The 22,855-nt window shown below is 50.1% G+C and overlaps 1 protein-coding gene across 1 annotated transcript; it reads left to right on the top strand.

Moving 5' to 3' along the window:
* Positions 1-794: 794 nt before the first annotated feature.
* On the top strand, positions 795-13,404 carry HBEGF (heparin binding EGF like growth factor). The gene is made up of 6 exons (XM_045999414.1): positions 795-1,085; positions 1,296-1,469; positions 4,610-4,787; positions 10,600-10,755; positions 11,550-11,640; positions 11,981-13,404. The coding sequence occupies exons 1-5, from the start codon at positions 1,040-1,042 to the stop codon at positions 11,620-11,622; spliced, it is 627 nt and encodes a 208-aa protein (XP_045855370.1). The 5' UTR covers positions 795-1,039; the 3' UTR covers positions 11,623-11,640; positions 11,981-13,404.
* The last annotated feature ends 9,451 nt before the right edge of the window (positions 13,405-22,855 follow it).

A 22,855-nucleotide genomic window follows, 5' to 3' on the forward strand; every position in this document is an offset into this window, starting at 1 on the left:
GATGTTGGGGAAGAAGGTGGTGTTCCAAGACAGGGAATACTAAGAGGCATGTTGCACAACCATTGTCTCTCTGATCCCAGAAGCCTGGGAATTATAATCCATAGTTCAAAAATCTTAATGGTTTTGAGACGGTGTTCCTTGGGAGAAATATGGAGGGAAGCCACTCCAGCAGCTAGAAGAATACTAACTTCCTTTGCTTTCGCTGTATCGATACCAAGTGCCTGCAACTGCAACTCCGGTTACTTTGGGCTCGGGAGACCTGCTAGAATTAGTGTGTCCAATTTTTAAACGATATATGAATTAATTATTTACTATCTGCTGTGTTGCTAGGTAAAGACGCGAGTGTTACCCTTCAGAAGGTGACATGGGCGCAGATCCCTGGTGTGGAGCAGGGATGGCTGGAGGGGACCAGGCCTGGAACAGGGGAAGGAACGAGGGGTGTCCAAGGACAGAGCTTAGCTCAGCAGTCACAAGGCTGCAGCGCGACAAGCGTTTGGGAGAAAGGTAGGAACTGGTCCCTGCCACCTGCCGGTCAGCAGTCCTTCCCACAGTCAGGCAGCCGCGGCCCTGGCCTGGTCCCAAAATATGTGGGCGCCGCCTCCTACTCCCGCCTCCTTCCCCCCCGCCGCGCCGGCGGAGTGGGGGGCTGCGGGGGCTGCGCGGCCGGCGCCGGGAGCCGGGCTAGCGGCCCAGCGCGGGAGGGGGGAGGGGGCGGGGCGGAGCTTCGGCGCCTCCCGGAGCCTTATTCCCAGCCGCGCTCCCGGGAGCCTTCAGTCGACTGAGGGACCTGCGGGCGGCCGGTGGCTCGCCTGACCGAGATACCAGGGGCTTGGGCGGGCGGACGGACAGAGCAAGCAGACAGAAGCCCAGCGGCCGCCAGCTCCACGCAGGTCCCAGCTAGGCTTGCACCCAGAGGCCGCCGGCACACGGAACCGGCCCAATTTCCTGCGCTCCGCCCGCCCCGGCTCCCGTGCCAGCGCCCCGTGGCCGCCGCCTCCGAAGTGATTGCTGCCTCGCCGCCTCCGCCGGGTCTAGGACCATGAAGCTGCTGCCGTCGGTGGTGCTGAAGCTCTTTCTGGCTGCAGGTGAGAGAGCTGCCGACGCCCCCGGAGGTCGGGGAGGGGCGGGGGTTGGGGGACACTGTGCTGGGGGGCACCGGGGAGGGTCGCTACAACGACCCCAGCGCGGGCCACTTGGTGGGGCCCGTGCTCCCTGGCAGGCGGGCGCCAGCATTGGTGCGTGGCGACCCGGGGTCTGGAGAGGGGGTCTGATGCGGCCTCGCCCCTCGCCCGCAGTGCTCTCGGCGTTGGTGACTGGCGAGAGCCTGGAGCGGCTTCGGAGAGGGCTGGCAGCTGGAACCGGCAACCTGGACTCTCCCACCGAATCTACAGACCAGCTACTGGCCCCGGAAGGCGGCCGGGGCAGGGAAGTCCCGAACTTAGAAGAGACAGACCTGGACCTTTTAAGAGGTGGGTGTGAGGGCTGCCCATCCTAGAGCCCGCGCTGGGCAATTGAAGAATACGTAGATGGAGGCTTCACGCTGTTTGGGCGTGCTTATGGGTTGGGGGTATTCATGGAGGACTTCAAGGAAAAGCTGCTGAGCCTGACCAGCTTACTCGAGGGTCTTGAAATGTGGGTCCCGCTGTCTTTCTTGCTGTTGAGTCTCACATGTCGAGTTGCTGCCATTCTGGGTAATTTAGAGCTTAGGGAGAAGGTAAGGTGTCTGGGGTCTTGTACCGTCCTCTGGGCTAAGCTGGAGTAAGGAACAAGGAGGAATGGTTGGGATACTTTCCGTAGAGTTTCTACATAAAAATGGGTGCAAGTGTTAATTCCTCCATCAAATGACTGTTATGTATAAAATGACAGATGTGGAGGGCCTAGGAACATAGTAGGTGTGCAATGTTCTCCACCTGTCTCCAGGTTGGAGAAACAGAGGGCAATGAAGAACTCTTGGTCCCCTGGTGAGGGGGGTGAGGCCAGCCCCTCCTTGGGAGCCTATGAGCAGTGGGCACGGTGTCCCTGGAGAGATACTATGAAATGCAGGGTATCTACACATCCTACCCAAAGCCTAGAGACTTCAGAGCACCCTGAGTCCCTGAGAGAAGGGACGAAGGGCCATGTGGGATCCTCCAAGCCTCGGGGTCCCATCTCCATGCTCCTACTCTCCCAGTTTAGAGAAAGACACTTCCTCCGTCCCTTCCTCTCCACCTAATTCTCTCTCTTTCCACTTCTCTCTCCCTCTCCCTTTATCTCTCAGTCTCTAAATCTCTCTAGGTTCTGGGGCTCTGAGCAGAGATCTCAGACCTACCATGTGTGTGTTGGGGGGCAGGGGTGGTGTAGGTCCTTGTCTGACCAAAAGTATTCTAGGGGGACAGAAAGAGAGGGAAACAGAGACAGATGGAGAGATTTGAGCTGTAGGTCTCCCCAGACTCATCAGAAACGACCCTCGTGTGCAGGTGCTGACGTCATGACCACAGTAGGCCCATAGCAGATGTGCCTGTGGTTGAGCCCAGAGCCTCCAGCATTGCCCACTTGCCTGCCTCCAGCCACCTGCAGCGATTCTTAAGGGTGGAGCAGGGACTAAGCCCTGGAGCTCCAGAATGACTAATTTGGTTGGAAAGATACCCACCTGTTCCAGCCCCGCCTTACCCAGAGCTTCCCTTAGTGCTATCTCTGCTTCGTATGAATCAAAGTTCTGCTCCCAAGCCGAGCCTGAGCTGCCACCCCTCGTCCTCTCCCTGTAGACTCCCTGGGTCACCCCTGGCCGGAACAACCTGGATTCTCCAAGCCCTCTCCTCTTAGGCTGGGCAGAGCTGGACTGTGACTCACCCTCCACCCACACGGCTGCTCCTCATACCTCTGCAGAACCTGACTCACTGCTCCTTGTCCCTGGCAGGAGCGTCGCTGTCACCCTGTCACTCTCTTCCTCTCTGATTGGCTTGCCCCTCCTGCCACAATTTTACCACAGCTCTGGTCTTTCTGAGCATCTGCCTCACCGTCTGAGCTCTGAAGGGACTTGGGTCTACACCAGAGGGAACGGGACTGGGGGACTACTGGCACCTGCCTTTTTCCCCTTCTCTTGGCTTTGCTTGGTGAAAGCTCTTTTTTTCAGACCTGGGGATCCTATCATCTAAAATGAATAACTATTACCAATTATTAAGTACCTACTGTGTTCTAGGCAATCACTGTGCTCTTGTGGGTTGCTTAATCCTATAGCAACCCTCTAAGATTGAACTTGTGCTAGCCACTACTTACCGAGAACCCCAAGGTTCAGAGAGATTAAGCCATTTGCCCAAAATCACACGGCTGAAGTTGGAGCACAGGTCTGCTGGATTCAGAGCCCATTTATTATCTCATTCCTGGTTCAACATCCCGGGTGCTCTAGACTTGTCCAGGGAAAGGGACAGGGGTGTATGAGCAGTTTAGTTATATTGGGAAAGAGAGCTGGGTATGGAATCCAGAGACCACATTTCTGATCTCAACCCTGCATGACCTTTACCAAATCACTGCCTTTTGAGTCCTCAAGTTTTTTATCTGAAAATGGAAAACCATGATATTCTTTCAAGTTACTTCCCGCTTGAGGACCCTGGGTCTCCAGTCTTATGCATGATGTTCGCGCTTACACCAGACACGTGGCTACAGTCATGGGCAGCAGGCACATTTTTTTCTTCTGGGAGCAGGGGAGAGAGGACTGGCGTCAGACCCCTGATGGGCTGATGGGCGTAGCCCACGGTCTGTCCCGGCTGGATGTCTGTGTGAGCCTGTTTTCCCCCCTTTGAAGTGTGGAGAGAATGGGGGGAGTCATCATTGTTCCAGTTCCTTCTGGAGTTCCTTACTTTCCATCTTTTGCCCCCATGTACACACTGTACTCATCCATCCTAGAGAGCTATAAAAGGACATTTAGGAGTAAATGTAATAGACCTTTGAGAGAAGTGGTGAGCTACAAAGGACACAGAGCTAGGTAAATATTCTGCTTGAAGTTGAAAAAGCAAGGCCCTGACCAGGGATAGCCTGCTCGCAGTCTCTAAGCCTGGCTCTGGCCTGGGCTTATGGTACCCTTGTGCTAATGAGTAGCTCAGAGGGGGCTGTCTGGACATGGACACTGTTGTTATTTTAGGAGCCCCCACCCCCCAAAAAAAACCCTCCAAGTACCTTCTCCAGAAGCAATTTTTATCTCTTACACTGTCTTCCTGCAAGTGGGTCACTGAGTGCAACATCAGGAAATGAGGTTGATTTAAGGCCAAAATAGCACCAAGTGGGCGTGGGGGAGTCAATGGGGATGGACAGTGGGGTGGGGGAGAGCTTGCTGGAACTGCCCAGTCAGCGGCAGTTACTTAACAGAAGCTAGCATTGTTCGAATGAAGTTCTTAAACTGAGCCTAAGAAATGCTTTCCCTGGGACCCCTGTAGCCTCTGTTTCCTCCACTGCTTTCTGGTGGTTCTGTGCAGTCTTCCTTTAGCCCCCTCGGAAGCACTGAGCCAGGGGGCCTTCCCCAGTTCTCTGACTTCAGGTGGGATCAAAGTGTGCGTATTCCTTCCAGACAGGGTGCTGTTCTGGGTCTTTCCCCTAGGAAGGGTCAAAGACTTAACAGAGTCCTTTTCTCCTGCAGCTGCTTTCTCCTCGAAGCCACAGGCTCTGGCCACACCCAGCAAGGAGGAGCGTGGGAGAAAAAAGAAGAAAGGCAAGGGGTTAGGGAGGAAGAGAGACCCTTGTCTTCGGAAATACAAGGACTTCTGCATCCACGGCGAATGCAAATATGTGAAGGAGCTCCGGGCTCCATCCTGCATGTGAGTGTCCCCTCCCTGGCTGACTGTACTCAGCACACTTTTTGTCAGTCACATGGCTGTTCCTCGTTGTCACTGTTCCTTGAATTCATAATTCTACCCAGTTTCTTCTCAATCTTCAGGCGGAAGTTGGGAGGAGGGGAAATATTTTTAGTCAGCGGAAGGGGCTCTCCCCCGCATGGGATGTAATTTCCTGTGGTGTAGGTTTGTGACGTTCTTTCATCCTTGGGGACATTTCCTGCTTGTTCGGCATGAGGGTGTGGCTAGGAGAGCTGATACCTGAAGCCAGGTCCTTCAGTCCTACCTCAGGCCCTAGTTCAGATGGGAGAAGCCAGTGGAACACACGGCAGAGTAGGCTTCCCGGGCAGAGCAGAGCTCCCGTGGCCTCCTTTCCCAAGCCCTGAGGTGCATTTGGACTCACGCCGTGCAGACGTGTGTGTGCTTGGACATATGTGCACTCATATGCGAGCACGTGTGGGTTGATTCGAAGGCATGGCTGGACTATACAGAAAGCAGTCATCACGGAAACAGGGAGAAGCCCCTTTGTTTCTTCTTCCTCATCCCCACAAGGGCCAGGATGTCGGGGGACATAGTGGGTATTGGCCTTTTGGCCATAGGATTGGGAGAACACTTCCTCTGTGCGAAATTAACAGGAAATGGAACCCAACCCAGTAGGCATCAGCCCCTGGTCAGGCAGCACCACCCGTTCCCTGGGCGGGGGGGCCCTGGGTTCCTCATCTACTCTGCTAAGGCCAAGCCCAGCAAACGGCTGCCTTGGCACCCCTTTGGGGATGACAGCACTGCCATGCTCTCTGGCAGGCATAGTGTCACTGCTGTGCTTGGGGCCAACACCCACATTCGACTACAAATGTTCACTCTCTTCCTCTGTAGAGAGACAGGCTCTGAGACCTGAGAGACTCTGGACAGGGCCGGGAGGCTATTAGCTGCGTACCACCTCTCAACCTGTCAAGAAGGTTGGCTTCCTGGCATCTCTTCTACTGGGATTAGTACCAATCCCTTGTCTTTTTAAGGCTCCCTTGTCCTATCTGATCTCAGATAGCAAAGCTGCCCTGTATATGGCAATTGGCAGACAGACCTGTCACTCTCTACCATGTCCATGATCACTTGTGTGTCCTCCCCTATAACATCCTTGTCAGGAGCTTGGTATTAGAGGGAGTTGCTTTGGAGTAACATAGACAGTCCCCATAGTAGTATTCTTCCCAAGGTCTTGGGATAGGGTAGGAAATGTTTGTCTTCAATTCGTGAAATGCCATCATTAGCACAGGATGGAGTCCGTGACTCTGAGGGTAGTCAAGGTGGATTGAGGCCAGGATTCTGTCTGGTCCAAACTGGCCCAGGGCTTTGGTGGATGGACTTGTACTGCTCGGCTGAGAACCTTTGTAAGGCTGCTATCCTGGACAGCTGGGCTAGACCCACCAGCTAAAGCCAGTAGATAAGGTTGCCCAGGGCTAAGGTGGTCCTAGGGGTAGTGATCCTAACAGTGATGATGCCTTCTCTCCTTTACCCCATAACTTCCCAATTGACTTTTATTATGAGCTGAGCCCAGCGGGTACATGTTCAGTACCTACCTGGTACCAACTATTCTAGGGAATGGGGAATTACAGTCATGTCCTAGGATTCTCAAAAGCCCTAGGCAGGGGGTTGGCAGCACTTGCAATCTCTAGTTGAAAGGTGAGGAAACTAGAGCCAGGAAGTAGGAAGGGATTTGCCTGAGATCAACAGCTAAATAAATGGATGGAAACAGGACAGGGATTCAGGTGCCTGACTTCCAGTCCAGCATACCTTTCATGCCCCAGGCTGTACTGGGTGTTGTTGGCTTGTGTCCTTCTTCCCTATCTGTCCTTACAGAGTTTGAATAGGATTTCATAGAGGAAAGCTGTTATGTTCGAGGTCTTTTAAGGCTTTTACCAGCCTAAGAGCAGAGCAATCTGATCTGAAGACTTTGTCTCTGCTTCCTAGGCAGATTTTCTAGGGGCTGGATTCTGTGTCTAAGCTTTGGCTACCTCCTGCCTCTGGCCTTTGGCACTCAGGGCAGAGTGCAGCAAGAAGACACAGAGCTCCTGGTGTGGGGAAGTGTGCTAGCCGGGCGCCTACATTTGGGGCCCTTTGTTGCTCCTCCCTCCCTCTAGACCCTGGAACCGCCAGCCAGGGTGTGCCCGCGCTGCCCTGAGAAGCTTGAGGCTAGCTGGCTTCCTAAACTAGTCCTCCGCAGCCACCATTCACAGGAAAACCCTTTTGTGTCACCAGCCAAAAGTTGCCCTCAGAGAGCCGTTTCCTGGGGCTCCTGACTGGCTGCTGACCCAGAAACCGGCTGCAAAGTTTCCTGTGGCCAGAGGAAACCTAGAGGCAGTCAGTCTGAGGAGAACTCAACTGGAAGAGAGACAGGCCCCGGGGCCTTCCCTTGGCCTCCCTGGCCAGATGCTGAGAAGGAATGGTGAGCCCCCTTCTCTCTCCACCAGACTTTGGGGCCCTGTTCCTCAGGACAGTACCCTCTGGAGTCCTATTTTATAATAACTCACACGTATGTGGGACTTGGCCTTTTGTTAAGGGCTGTTAAGTGTAACATCTCATTTGATCTTCACAATACTCTGGTGAGATAGGTCTTTATTAATAATGTGTTTTACGTGAATCAACCAAAGCTTGAAAAGGTAAAACTAACTTGCTCAAGATCACCTGGCTAGAAATAGCAGCAAGGCACAAGGTAGGGGCAGAGAAACCCTGCTTGGAAGAGTCTCTGGACCCTAGAGGGTTCTTACTCCCATTGTAATACAAGTTCTGAAATAGGTTGCAAACATCTGTAGGAGGGCCACGTTCCAGTTTGGTGGGTTGCTGGCTCTGAGCAAGACACATGATCTTGTTCCCACCCGGGATACTTAGAACGTACTCACCCCCCCTCCTTCCCTGGGGAAGTCAAGAGTCATCTGCAAAGGGAGGGGGAGGTGGGTAATATTAGGATGTTTACATTATTATCCTTTTGACTCAGGGTGGGGGTGGACGGATTATGTAACGGAATTGCGGGACTCTGAGACCAAGCTTTATTTCTATCATCTGAGTAACTACCTGTGGGGTTTGAGTGATGGCTGGAAGTGAAAAACAACCTCAGCTTCAACTTCCCTTCCCTCCCACCCCTAACCCAGGAAGGCATAGTCTCTGAAAGAGTCATCTAGATTGCTGGGTTGAGTCTTGGCTCTACCTCTCACTAGCTGTGTAACCTTGGGCAAATTAGCTAAGAATTTAAACCTCAGTCTCTCCATCTTTAAAATGGGGAGACTAACTCCTCCTTCACAAGGATGTTTTTAAGATTAAATGAAATGATTCTTCTAAATCAATTAGCACAGAGTACTTGGCTCACAGTAAGCCTTTAATGCTTGCTATTTATTATTCAAGTTAATAATAATAAGTCAAAGACCAGGGTCAGACAGCCCCAGGAAACTCTCACCTCATCAGATATGTTTCCTTGCGGTAATCTGCACTGTTCAGAGTGGAAAGAATCATGAATTTGGAATCTGCTAGGACTGGTTTCTAGTCTTAGTCTTGTTGCTTCTTAGTTGTGCTACTTTTGGTTAAATCACACCTTCTGATGCTTAATCTTAATCTTTCAATCTGTAAAATGGGGCTGTACCTGCCTACCCGATGTTATGAGTCTCAGTTGAGCTAGCAGATAGGGATAGGATCTTATGAACTTTTTTTTTTTAATATTTTATTTTTATTTATTTATTTGACAAAGATCACAAGCAGGCAGAGAGGCAGGCAGAGAGAGAGGGAGGAAGCAGGCTCCCCGCTGAGCAGAGAGCCCGATGCGGGGCTCGATCCCAGGACCCTGAGACCATGACCTGAGCCGAAGGCAGAGGTTTAAACCACTGAGCCACCCAGGCGCCCCAGGATCTTATGAACTTTAAACTGTTATGCAAGGGGCGCCTGGGTGGCTCAGTGGGTTAAAGCCTCTGCCTTCAGCTCAGGTCATGATCCCAGGGTCCTGGGATTGAGCCCCGCATCAGGCTCTCTGCTTAGCAGGGAGCCTGCTTCCCCATCTCTCTCTCTCTGCCTGCCTCTCTGCCTACTTGTGATCTCTGTCAAATAAATAAATAAAATCTTTTGGGGCGCCTGGGTGGCTCAGTGGGTTAAGCCTCTGCCTTCGGCTCAGGTCCTGATCTCGGGGTCCTGGGATCGAGCCCCGCATCGGGCTCTCTGCTCTCTGCAGAGCAGAGAGCCTGCTTCTCCTTCTCTCTCTCTGCCTGCCTCTCTGCCTACTTGTGATCTCTGTCTGTCAAATAAATAAATAAAATCTTTTTTAAAAAAATAAATAAATAAAATAAACTGTTATGCATAAGTGATTTTCCAGGGGGACGCCTGAGAGCTTCCTCCGTATCCTGTCAGGATGGGGGTGGTTTTTTTGCCCATCTTGGCCAAGCGAACAGATTCACGAAGAGTCGAGGCCTGGAGCCAACTGCTCTGCTGTGTGTCTATGGGACTGACCCCCATTTGTCCTGCAGGGGGATGGTTCCCCAAAGCACCCAGGAGGAGCTGAGGCAGGGAGAGGTGTTTGGCACTCGTCATGGGTGGCCTGGCCCCCCTGCTGCTGTCAGGTCCGGAAAGGTCCGCTTCCGGGGTGCCTCTTGCCAAGAAGGGATTCCTTGCTCTGAGGTACCACATGCACGACCTGCTTTCCAGTGGAGGCACAGCTCAGAATAGAGGGCCACCAGGTTCTCGGTGCTTCCATCAGCAAGGCAGTGGCCTGGAGGCTCCAGGCAGATGGTGCCAGTGCAGTTGTGGGTAGGACTGGGGAGCACACTGAGCTCAGAGTCAGACAAACCAAGACCACAATTCTGCTCTGCTGAGTGACCACGGGGAGGATCGCTCTGCCCTTCTGTAACATGGGGAGCCACCACCTACATCAAAGGGCCTCTCGGGCACTTGGATGCTGGAAGGGATGTGAATGTTTTGTTCAACCGAAAGTGCTTCCAAGTCTTCCTCAGAGCTTCGAGGAAATGCTTTATGTTACAAGAGGCATTTGCTGTCTGATTGATTTCTTGGTGTGAAAAGCCAGAGGGTTGTTTTCCATGACATTTTCCATGCTCTGGCAAGATAGCTGGGGAAGAAGAAGTTACCTTGGTTTTGTTTGCTTTGTCCTATGATGGAGGAGGCCAGATAGCCCAAGGTTCAGAGGCCAAAAGTTGATGTGAAGCTCTCGAAGTGGGCCCTGCACCCAGAGGGAGCTGGGAGTTAAATGAAGGGAACTTGAGAAAAATGACTCCTGGCAAAGGAACAGGACCTATTAATAGGATGGGCCGTGGCTGAGAGGGACTGAGAGCTGGAAGCCGTGATGGAGAAGGCTGGGTTTATTTCTGGGTCAGAGTTAAGGGGCCTCACTAGAGGGAGTGATACTCAGTCCCCTCAGCTTAACCCCCCTGCTCACGGACCTAAGTCTTCTGAGGGACTTAAACAGCATGTCCCAATACACGTGTAATAAATAATCCACACATGGAACATATGTAGCTTGGACCTTCAAGTCCTCCCTCAATTTTTTCCTGCCTGGAGCAGGAAATTTGAGCCAGAGAACCAGAGGGAATGGAGAGACGGAGCGAAGGATGGAGAGGAAAGCTACAGAACCTTCAGAGGGGTTTTGGCAAAGAGACTCCTACTAGAAGGATAGAGGAAGGGTGGGGATCAAGATCAGAGACCGATAGGCTGTGAGGCTGTGAGAGCCGGGAATGGCCTCAGGCAGGAGGCCCATTTCTTGTAGAGAAAGGCCAAACCACTAACCTCATCTCCACTTTGTTCTGTCTTGAACCAGCTGCCACCCCGGTTACCACGGAGAGAGGTGCCATGGGCTGAGCCTCCCAGTGGAAAATCGCTTATATACTTATGACCATACAACCATCCTGGCTGTGGTGGCCGTGGTGCTGTCGTCCGTCTGTCTGCTTGTCATCGTGGGGCTCCTCATGTTTAGGTGAGTATTGGGGCCCCCTGCAGGCTGTTTCTGCAAATCACTCCCATTCCTCCTCCCTTTGGGTCTTCTGTCTGTGATCATCACATGAGCTCTCCAACCTCCCAAATTCCAGGCTAGGAATCTGACTGACATTCCTGAGTACAGGTTCTCTAGGAACCTAGCTTCTCTGGCCTGCGGTGAGTCCAGGGTCCAGAGCCCAGGGCAAAGATTGCCAGGTCGTCGTGGGTCCTGCTTTTCACAGCAGGCCTAGTGACCCACCCATGGCTCTCCCTCTTCACAACAGTTCTTTCCCTTTTCTCTGTGTTTCGATGGCATTAGTGTGTGCTTTGATAGACAAAGCATGGCTGGTGATATAGCCTTTCAATTCTGAGGCATCTCAACCTCAGGCCATACTTCTTGTCCGGGTTATATTCTAGACTGGGGGAGACCTACCAAACACTCTGCTCATTTCCAAGCTGTGTAATTCATCTGTTGTAAGACCTGGACCAAGTTACCTGTCTCTCTGGGGGCTGTACTCTCACAGTGATTGAGTCTGTCTACCTATCTCATAAGGATAGTATGAGGATCATGTAAATGAGGTCAAAGTTCTCAGCAAATTATAGCCTGCTGTTAGAGACAGGCATTCCTTGGGGCACTTGGGACTTTGACCAGAGGTCTGTTGGGCTGCCAGACCATCTTGGCTTTTCCAAGTAATGGAGGGAACCACCAAAGCAGTGTCCTTTAGAAGGACCTTCTCTGGGACCTGCACCCTGTCATATCAGGCAGAGCTTGCTCACAAAACTTGTCTCCTCCAGGTACCATAGGAGAGGAGGTTATGATGTGGAAAGTGAAGAGAAAGTGAAGTTGGGCATGACTACTTCCCACTGAGAGAGACCAGTGCTCAAGGTAATGGGCCATTGTTTGCCCCACGGCACCATCACCATCTTCCCTTCAAGACATTCTGAATTCTTCTCTTGACCTAGGGGTTGGGGGCAGGCTACTATGGAGTCAGAGTCCCATTGCAGAATGGTTTTCAAAAAGGTTTTCAGTGGGTCATCTCCACTTGGGGTGACAATTGCTAGAGAAATACCTGAGAGAGATGCCTGAGACCACAGTTTCTCCCATCCTTGTCCCCTCTTCTGCCCATTCCCAGATGAGCTCCCTACTTCATAAGACTGGATCTGAGAGACTCTTAAGACCTCTTAAGACTGGATCCAGCTTTACATGACTTCCTTTTGTGCTTTAGGAATCTGCGGGACGACTGCTACCTCTGAGAAGGCACAGCTGATCGTAGACTCTGCAGAGGGAAAGTACGTCACAGCTAGTCAGGAAGACTCCTTCGTTCCCGGTTGCTATCTAGATTGGGCCTCCCATAATTGCTTTGCCAAAATACCAGAGCCTTCGAGTGTCAAATGGAATATGTCAAAATGGGATCTTGGTCAGAAGAAAGCAAAAGCGAGAGGCCTTCGTGCCCTTCTGATTCCTCTCCTCCAAACTTCACGTATCCCCATAAGTTTGTTTAAACAATTACCTTCTGGATTCAGATGCCAGTTAAATTCCATTTGCTCCAGGATCATTGATGGATAGAAAAGAAGAAGGAGAGGATGAAAGAAAACTTTGTGGATGGGAAGAAAGTAACAAAGATTGAGAAGCCATGAACTCATGCAGCCACCAAGGGATCGGCCATTTGGAGCCTCTAGCGCAGGATTTGACGAGCTAACTGTGAAATACCAAAAGCCCGAGAACTCTGAATTTTGGGACTTCTACCCAGACGGAAAAGTAACAACTATTTTTTGTTCGTTTGTTTGTAAAATGCCTCTTAAATTATATATTTATTTTATTCTATGTATGTTAATTTATTTAGTTTTTAACAATCTAACAATAATATTTCAAGTGCCTAGTCTGTTACTTTGGCGATTTCCTGGCCCTTGACCTTGTATACCCCACCACTTGGCTCAGCGTCGCACCCTCGGTCACAACTCCAAGGTGGGTCCGTGACCCATCTGGGGTAATCTGCTCTCTGTCCACGTTTCCGAAGATCTTCCACAATCGCAGTACCACAGCGGGAGGTCAGTAGAGTCAAGATAAAGGAGTTAACCTTGTCAGATCCTCTCTATGAGTTGGACTGCGGTCTTGCCTAGGTGATATTGTCTACTGTTTGTGTTTTTGAAAGCCCAAGGTGCTGACGTCCAAGCATAACAGATATTGGTGTTTGCCTGTGACCTGTCCCTGCCAAATCTCATAAGAGGTTGGACTTCCGTGCCCGCAGCTCTCCTGACTCCTCAACCCCGACGGCCCCAGGCCCACAGAGTGGGAACTCCCTCTCCCCGGTGTTGAGACATTTCTCTTACTCCTGCCATTCTTCTGGTGCTACTCCATGTGGGGGTCAGTGCAGCAGAGGATAATCTAGAGAAGATTTTAGCAACAAAAAAAGGCTGAGGAGGAGCAGGAAACATTGGAGCTGACTGTTCTTGTTAACTGATGACCTACCAATTACTACACAGTTTGGAGGTGAGGAGGGCTTTTGTGTAAACCTACCCACCTCACTGAAAACTAAAAAGGTATGCTGTCATGGTCCCTTCTGGAAGTTTCTGGTGCCATTTCTGAACTGTTACAACCTGTATTTCCAAACCTGGTTCATATTTATATTTTGCAATTCAAATAAAGATAACCCTTACTCCATAGACTTCTGTCTGCTTGTTTTATCTGGGAACTGGTTTAACAGAGGTAGTTCCTAAGCCCTGAGTGGATATTGGGCTCTATGCCAGGCCTTTTTACGTATGTTCTTGCAGTATCCCCAACAACAGTGTGATGGAGGTACTATCATTGTCCCATTTTTCCAGAAGAGAAAGCTGATGCTCAGAGAGGTTATATAACTTTCCTGAAGATACACAGCTGGTAAGTGACAGAGCTGGGATGGGCAGTCTGACTGCAATTATTTGTCTTAGGATTTATATTATACCACTTCGGAGACAACTGAAAAGAAACCTTTCACATAGGAATTTTGGCCAGCCGTAATCAGGAAAGACGTCCACCCATTTGGTCAATAGACTCTGGACTCAGGGCCTGGTCCTGTGCTCTCTATGCAATGAAGCGTTGTCCCTGGTGGAAATAGGGCCCTATGACTTCCGTCTCATGTTCCACAACCAATCTGTCTACAGACCTTATCACACCTACCTTTAGAATATATACTGAATGCAGCCACTGCTGATCACCGCTCCTACCATCACCCTGGTCTAGCTCACCGTCATCTCTGACTGGGTCTTCCACCTTGCTCCCATGCAGCCCATTTCTAACAGAACAGCCAGAGCCATCACGTAAAACGTAACCCAGCTCTTGTCTGCCTTGCAGCCTTTTCCTGACCAACCTATTAGACGATAGCACATTCCTCGCCCACCCCATTCTTCTTACTCTCCTTCCATTGCTTTCTTTCCCACCATACCCCTTATCACTAACATATTCTTCTTTGTTGACTGTCTGTCTCCTCCTGCTAGAATGCTAGCTTCATGAAGGTAAGGGCGTGTACATTACTCCAATCCCAGATTGTGGGGATTCGATGTTTGTCACATGGATGGATGAACATAAGAAATGACTAGAATCTAGTCAGAGGCCAGCAAGTGGACATGTATGTGATCCAGTGCTGCCATGGAAGTGTGGTTGGGTTTAAAGAAGGGCCTCCGTTGGGTGCCTGGGTGGCTCACTCAGTTAAGCAACTGCCTTCGGCTCAGGTCATGATTAAACTGCAACAAAAAGATTTTCGAAACTCGCTCAGCTTTTCAAACATGCTTTGTTTCTCCAACTAATGTTTCCTGCGACCTCGGGGTTTCCTGCCTTTCAGGGGCTCTCTCCTGCCACTGCTGCTGCTGCTGGGAACATCTCTCCCCATCCCCCACCTCCACACCAGGCATCTCCTTGACTGATATGGTGGCTCTGGGAGCCTCTGAATCTGCAGCCACTTGTCAAGACTGGCTAGCAGTAATCTGGCCCTCCCATCCCCTGAGAACCCCCTACCTCTTCTCCAATGGGCTTTCCCTTTCGCCACCTTTGCCATACTTTCTTTTATAATGTTCGTCATAATCATTATTAGGCTAATAATCAAATAAATATCGGACAGTCATGGAGCACTCCCTAAGCCTATCTCCCAGGCCACACACTGCAGGCATCACCTCGGTTGCGTTCAACTATCCAAGCCTTCGCTCTAACCACTAAGTTACCTTCCAAATTAGTTCTTTGGCCCAGATTTGTGTTCTCTTCTTCCCGTATTCATCCAGAAATAACACTAAGGTGAGGAGCTCGTATGAAAGGGATCTTAGAGCCTAAGAGTTTCCTCCCCCGCCCCTTGTTTACAAATTCATGGGAGAAGATGTGAGGTATCTTATTAGGGGACAGGGGAAGGAACAGGAGAGCAGACGGACACGGTCTTGGGTCTGGGTCCAGGAGCCACTGTTTATTAGGGCGTGCTCTCATGCCTGATACCTGACCTCTTTGAACCTGTCTCCCAGCTCTTAAAAGAGATGCTAAATATATCCACCTTGATGTGTTGCAAAAATGATATCTGTGAAGAAAGCGCCTAGCTCAGGGCACATGCTAGACACTCAGTAAATGTTGATTATCTTTAGCAACCTGTCCAAGGAAATAACTGGGGCACACTGGGCGTTGAAACCCAACCTTCTGAATCCTAGTCCACAGTTTTTTCCCCTAGACACAAACAATGCTTCTCAATCAGTGTTTTACATTTTAATGTCAACTGTGGTTTCAAAGGAGCTTTAAAGGGTCTTAACAAATATTTGTGGGTTTAAGAAGCCCGGGAACAGCAACTCTGTCCAAATATATCACTTCAACTTGGCTGGCCTGAAATTCTTCCCTTTGTCAACAATGCCTGAAATTCAAGCTTCCTGTTTGAGAATGCTAATACTTCTGGGAATAGCTGAGCATTGAGAGGCTGGGATTCTTTGTTGGTGTAATTCATTTTAGCTTCATTCATTCAGCAAATATTTGTGGAAGTCTCCCAATCACCTTCCAGATGAAATCCATGCTCTGAAGGAGAGGGCATTTTGATGGAGCGAGGTTGGGGGAAGAAAAGAAAGAGAAGTACTTTGGAGCAAGGGCTTTCATTCATTCATCCACAAAACTGAGTGAGCACTTATAATGTGCCACATACTATTCTTGTCACTGGAGAACAGTGGCGAGACCGACACATGGACCAACAATAGATGTATAAAGAAATAGGGTAATTTCAGAAATAAGTAATATAAACACACACACACGCACACAAAGAGTGATGTGCTGAAGAGTTATTGGGGGAATAATTAATTTATATAGGTAGCTCAAGGAAGATCCCTCTGCAGAGGTAACACTTGAACCAGGACAAGATGAGATCAGGCATACAAAGGTCCTGAGACAAAAATAAGCGTTGTTTGTATGAAAGACAGAAAAGGATCCCTTGAGTGACACAGCATAGTCATTGAAGGTTGAAGAGGGAGGCAAGGACCAGATCATGTAGGGCCTTGTAGACCATGATGAACAATTTGGAAGCCAGTGGAGTGTTTTGAGTAGGACACTGATAGGATTTGATTCCTGTTTTGCAAATATGACTCTGCTATACACAGAAAGGGGTTTTAGGGGGCAAAAGTGGAAGAAGCAAGACCAGTTAGGAGGCCTTGGCAGTCATCCAGGGAAGACATGCTGGTGGCCAGGAATACAGTGGTAGGAGAGGTGGTGAGCAATGGTCAGATTCAGGCTATGTTTGGAGGGAATCACCCATTAGACACGCTGATGGGTGGAATGTGGGAATTATGGAAATCAAAGATGACTTCTTGGATTTTAACCTGAGAAACTGGGTAAACGATGGTTCTAGCCACCCAGATGGGAAGGAATGGGGGAGGAGTTCATGGGGACCATAGACGTAAACATTCTTCTGTGGACATACTAAGTCCATATGGGGTAAAGGAGGACACTACAGAGAGGGCAATGAGAGGAAGGGGGATGCAAGGAGGGGGAAAAAAGAAGAGGCAAAACTGTAAATAAGGACCTGAAGACAGAAACAAATAAGGACACCTGACATTTATATGATGTTTCAAGCTCTAAAGCATACTCCTATTTTAGAAACTTACTTACATAGTGCCCCAGATCATACTCTTATTCCCAGTTTCGTGATCAGGGGCCCTGAGGCTCAGAGGGGTAGAGAGTGTGGCACAGGATTTCACCCAGCTAAACCAGTTTTGTCTCTGATCCCTCCCAGGAGGGCCCAGACTCCTCGCTGACCATGAACTTCTACCTTGGACAGCATACTCCAAAAACAGAAGAGAGGAGAAGGCTCTATATTTTCCTCCTGGCTGTGATAAGGTGCCCAGACCAGGCCAGGCCTCCAGGGAACAGAGCAATAGGGAATAAGCAGATCATGGAGCTTCATGGAGACCAACCCTGGAGAAAGAAAAAAAGGCTAACCTCATCCAAGAGCAGGAAGAGGAAGTTAGAATTACCCTATCCGTGATTGGTTTCCGGAGTGCAAGGCCACCACCAAATTAATATAATTTGGAGGTTGCTGTGGTTTGGATTATCTTTTTGAACTTTTAAAATTGCACTTTTTTTTTTTTTTTGCTTGATCGCCCCTTGATTGATGGAGAAGAGATCAGGGACCTCTTAGCTCACTGCCACCCACACAGCTGTGAAGGAAGTCAGCTGCCCTCATGCTTTTCAGAGAACATCCCGCCCTCCCTCCCTCCCTCCATTCTTCCCTCCTGGCATCTTGGCCATTACTAACCAACAGGGCATCTAAGGAAAAGGGCTCCTTTCAGGGCCAGATTGCTGTAGTTAATGGATCATAGCCTGTGTGGGAGGCTTTCCCAAAGACATATGATGTGGGTGTAGGAACCAGACAGACGGGAGAAATTAAGTCACCCTTTTCCCCAATCCTTATTTTCTTGCCTAACCTAGAAGTCACTGGATTGGCTTCCTTTTAATGAGGGACTAGTTTTGTTTCTGCTGACCCTAGCTTTCAGAAGGCCAGCTTCCATGGGACCATCTCGGAAAGAAGCTACCAGTTGGTTCTCTTTTATGCTCCTAGTGTCTGGGCTAAGGCTAGCATGCAAACCATGACCTCAAGCCAAGGCTCTCTAGAAAGGCCTGAATTCTATTTCTTTAGTGATACTGAGCAGGTGGATTGGCCCTGAGGAGCCCTATTCTTGGGAAGGAGAGCCTGACCAGGTTCACTGGGGATGAAGTATTTCTGCCCAGTGGCTGGAACACTGGACCCTGAGACTCCAGGCCGGAGAAGTCTGACCCAAGTTCAACCCTGCAGGTACAAACATCCTCTTCCAGGTGTGTGTTTGGGCACCTTCTGGAGAAAGCCTGCCACCCACACTCGGTCCCAGTGTGTTAGTCACTCCTCCTCTGCACTTCCACACTGGGCCTTGGACAATGCAAGGAAAATCAGTCCTCTTCCCAAAGCAGCTTCGGAGTTCCTCCCCCACGGCTTTCATCACCCCATGTGTTGTCACTGTGTGCTCACCTGTTCCACCCGTTGTGAGCTCCTGGAACCGCAGAGCGTGTCCTTATGCAGCTCTGTGTGCCTGCACCCAGTACATCAGCGGCTCTCACTAAATGTCTGAGGCATGCATGAGTGAACGGACAGTGGAATGAATGAAAGAATGCATGAAGAAATGAGGGAGTAAAGGTAGAGTAGAGGTTAAGAGTTTAGACTCTGGGGATACAAAACATAAGAGGCTCTTTTTTATTTATTTATTTTTAAAGATTTTGTTTATTTGACACAGAGAGAGAGAGTACAAGCAGGGGGAGAAGCAGACTCCCTGCTGAGCAGAGAGCCCAACAAGGGTTTCGATCCCAGGACTTTGGGATCATGACCTGAGCCAAAGGCAGACGTTTAACTGACTGAGCCACCCAGGTGCCCCAAGACTCGTAATCATAGGAAACAAACTGAGGGTTGCTGGAGGGGTGGTGGGTGGGAGATGGGGTAACCGGGTGATGGACATTAAGGAGGGCACATGATGTGATGAGCCCTGGGTGTTACAAGCAACTGAGGAATCACCGAACTCTCCATCTGAAACTGATAATCCACTATATGCTAATTAATTGAATTTAAATAACAAATTTCTACAAAAGTTTAGACTCTGGGTCAGACAAAACTGAGTTCAAATCCTAACCACACCATTTTCTGGTCATATAATGATCTTGAACAAATTATTGAACCTTGCAAAGTTTCACTTTTCTGAGGGTTTTTGTGAGTATTATTAAGCATTTGTCACAGTGCCTGGTGTAGAGTAAGTACTCAGTCCATGATAGATATTAACAACCTCTGACTTCTAGCCCTCTGATAGTTTTTATACTCGTGGGTCTTGTGGGCACCTCCTTTTCCAGATTTTTGGCCCATCCGGGTCCTTGCCAGACTCATGGCTCAGACTGCAGGGTTGTCCCCGTGGGTTCAGGTTGGAGTCAGGCTGGGTAAGCAGTACAGCCCTGGGCTTTTCGGAGAAGGGGAAACTGTGACAGGGACCTGTCTTAAGCCGGCAAACAGGTCAGCTGCCACCCCCATTGTCTCGGAGCTTCTTTGCTGGCGGGTGTCGGGAAAACAGGAACAGTGCTGCATTTAAGGTACCCTATGACAGCCACATCAAATATGTGACCTTTTCAAGGAAGCCTAGTTTCCATGGTGAGTGGGGCCTCACGTTCTTTCTCAAGCCACACTCTGTGGCGTTTGGTCTGCTCTGGAATGTGGTGGCAGTGGCCCCAACAGCTGGGTGGGGACATCTGCCGAGGGGCTGCCCCTCCAGTATGTCCCGGGTGGGTGAGGGGCTGAGCTAGCCCCTGGGCTATCTGATGCCCACACCAGCTCTCCAACCTCCACTGCTCTCTGCTCCCCCCACTCCATATGCACACACTTAATGGCTCATGGCCAACTGGCTGCCAAGCTGGGCAGAAAGAAGGGGACTCTTTCTGTGATCCCCCATGTTCGGCCAAGGCCTTGACCTCTTCCACCTCATCTTGGCAGCTGGAGCCGGCAGAGAGAGCTGGCCTCCCTGGCCTTGGCAGAGCGTGTGTTCGGGCTCAGCCTCAGCTGCTACCAGAACGGGAGCTGAATGCCCAGTGCTTCTGCCAAAGCTTGCTAACTTCTTTCTTCTTTCTCAGAGCTATGCAAACGGAGGAGGCCGCTGAGGAATGCGGCAGTAACCTCCCCACTCCCGCCTCCCTCCTCCCTTGGCCTGTGCTCCCCCAACCCCCCCAGGCTGCAGTCACATCAGAAAAATGCATTGGAAGAAAGAAATCCCCCAATGTGTCATGACATTACATTTCCGCCTGGTGCTCAGAAAGGAGAAAAGTAGGAGGGGGAGGTAGAAGTAGTGTGGTCATAGCCAGAGCCCTGTGACTACCTCACCTCGCTGCCTCCCTGGGCAGATCACCTGCTCCCCTGAGGCTCTGTTTCCTCATTAATAAGGCGGGCTAATCACTCTGACTCAGACTCCAGAGAAACTCTGAGAATTAACTGTTTGCTATCATCAAAGAGCACTGATATTCCTAAGAGGCTGTTGAGAGGGTCTGTGTTGCAAGTTCCCGTTGGCAACAATTGAACAAGTTCACTGCTCTCACATGCGTTCATCTAACAGACATACGGTGCATCTAACAGACATACGGTGATTCCTACTTTGTTCTAGAAGCTAAACATGCAAGAGTGAGCAGAACCCAGGCCCCGCCCTCCAGGGGCTTGCACTCCAGCAGGGAAGGTAGACAATTAAACAGATCATAATAATCAGGTGTCAAGCCAGTTATGATGGGCAGTAAGAGGTGCCAGGTGAGTGAGCCTGTTCTGGTGGTCAAGGGGGCCACTTCCTTGAGGAAGTAAAATTCAAGGTAAGGCAGGAAGACCAGCTATGGTCTAAAAGAAGAGGGGAGGTTATTAACAGTATTCTTGGGGCACCTAGGTGGCTCCTTCGGTTAAGCATCTGCCCTCGGCTCAGGTCATGATCCCGGAGTCCAGGGACTGAGACCCTTGTCGGGCTCCCTGCTCAGTGGGAAGTCTGCTTCTCCCTCTCCCTCTGCTCCTCCTCCGCTTGTGCTTTCTCTCTGTCAAATAAATAAATAAATAAATAAATAAATAAAATCTTTATTTAAAAAAAAAGAGTATTCTAGACCTCGGTAACAGGACTGAGAGGGAGGACGATGCAAATGAGGAACTGAAATGAGTTTGGTGTGACGGGAGTGTAGACAGCTGGCTTGGGGTCCGTAGAAGAGAAGAAGAGGCTGCAGAGGGAGACCAGGTGCCATTATACAGGGACCTTCAAAACAGTGCCAGGGAGTTCGGACTGGTTTCTCGGAGTGGCAGGGAACCAGTGCAGGGGTTTCACAAGAGCGCAGGTAGGAGGTGGCATGATCAGATCTACTTTTGGGTAGATGACTCAGGCTGCAGTGCCGAGCGTGGACCAGAGATGTAGCTACAGTAGTGTAGGGAGACCAGCTGGTTGGTGGCCGTGACAGTATCCAGGTGGTAGTGTCTGATGGTAGTAGCAACGGATAAGAAGGGAAGTACATGAATTCCAGAGGTAGTAGAAGATGAGAGGAACGGAATGGGGAGTTAAAGACAACTAAGATTTAGGCTTATACACCTGAGCAGAAAGCGGTGCTGTCTGCTGAGATTGGCCGCTCTGGACAAGGAGGAGCTGGTTGTGGGGTGAAGATAGCAAGCCCAGGTTTGGTCACATTAAGTCTAAAGTAGTGACCTACCTTGTCAGTAGAGATGTTCGGTTCCCAGTCATAGAGCCAAATCTTGAGCCCAGGGATGAACTCTGGGCTGGAGAGGTGTCACTGGCCCAGAGAGAGGGAGGAACTGTACAGTTATGAGAGTGCCAGCCATCTAACAAGCAAACTCCTATCCCTGGGGGCCTATCACAGTAGCTTATTTCTCGCTCAGGTAAAGTCCAGAATGAGTGGCCCTAATACATGGCAGACGCTTTTCCAAGTGGAAGTTCAGGGACCCTGTTCCTTCCATCTTGTGTCTCTGTCATCTGTAATACACAGTTTCCAAGGTCATTGTGATGGAAGAAGAGCATGAATGATGATACCTGGGAGATTCTATTACTTCCAACCACACTCCACTGGCAAAAGCTCACCACGTGGTCATACTGAACTCCCAAGAAGAGTGGGCAGATGTAATCTAGGTAGGTGTCCGTGAGAAAGAGGAAATGAGTTTAGCAATCAGCAAGCCAGTCTCTGGCACAAGAATGCACAGGAATGGATAGATCACTTGGCAGGTTTGGGGCTTTTCGCCATTCACTGGTTCCCATTTTTACATGCCTACACAGGCACAGGATAGACAGAAATGAAGATAAGCCACTGCTTCCGCTCCCTAGACTCATGTTCTTGGAGACCAGCAGAGGAGGGTAGGCTCCAACCTATTTTGGTCCTCCCTGTAAGTTGGGCAGATCTTCAGGGTGAAATGATCCTTGGGGGGTGGTTAGTGATGTTGGCTCTGATGCTGGCCACTGTGACTCTTTCCAGAGGCTAGCTGCCATTCTCCCTCATCTCTTTTCCTTCACCTCAGCAAATCTTTATGGAGTATCTGGAGTGTGTTGGGTACAATGTCCAGTTCTGGAAACGCGACAGTAAGTGAGGCAGAAATCCCTATGTTAATGTGCCAGTCTGCTTATTGTCTGTCTCTCACTAGAATAGTATCATTATGAACAGGGTCTGTGGCTTATCTTGTTCATCATCTTGCCTATCGCTACGTCCCCAGCTGCCCAAATAATGCCTAGCACATAGTAGGAAGTCTGGAAATAACTGTTGCTTAAATACCTAGTTGAATGAAGGCCTTCTGGAAATTCATATCTACAATGAGTGCCACAAAAGGGGAAGAACAGGGTTCTACAGGGTGGCCTATGGCACAGTGACCTAATTGGGTTCAGGAGGCAAAGAGAAGTCTTCCCAGGGAAGAAATGTAGAAAGCTTGGAATATCGGATAAGGGAGGGACAGACAGATGGAAGACCATATGCAAAGGCCTGGCATCAACAGTGTGCAGGGAGGAAAAAGGAGGCTCACTGTGGTTGGAACCTGGAGGGGAAGGAGGGAGTCTCACCTGCCAGATGAGATAGAAGGGGCCCTTCAGGACCAGAC

Source organism: Meles meles, chromosome 3, assembly GCF_922984935.1.
Source record: "Meles meles chromosome 3, mMelMel3.1 paternal haplotype, whole genome shotgun sequence".
NCBI lineage: Eukaryota > Metazoa > Chordata > Mammalia > Carnivora > Mustelidae > Meles > Meles meles.

Bases quoted from the DNA above. Each gene is read 5' to 3' on its own strand.
- HBEGF (XM_045999414.1), top strand. From the start codon at position 1,040: ATGAAGCTGCTGCCGTCGGTGGTGCTGAAGCTCTTTCTGGCTGCAG. The intron at 1,086-1,295 runs GTGAGAGAGCTG...CCTCGCCCGCAG, and splicing joins GAAGCTCTTTCTGGCTGCAG to TGCTCTCGGCGTTGGTGACT. The intron at 10,756-11,549 runs GTGAGTATTGGG...TGTCTCCTCCAG, and splicing joins GTGGGGCTCCTCATGTTTAG to GTACCATAGGAGAGGAGGTT.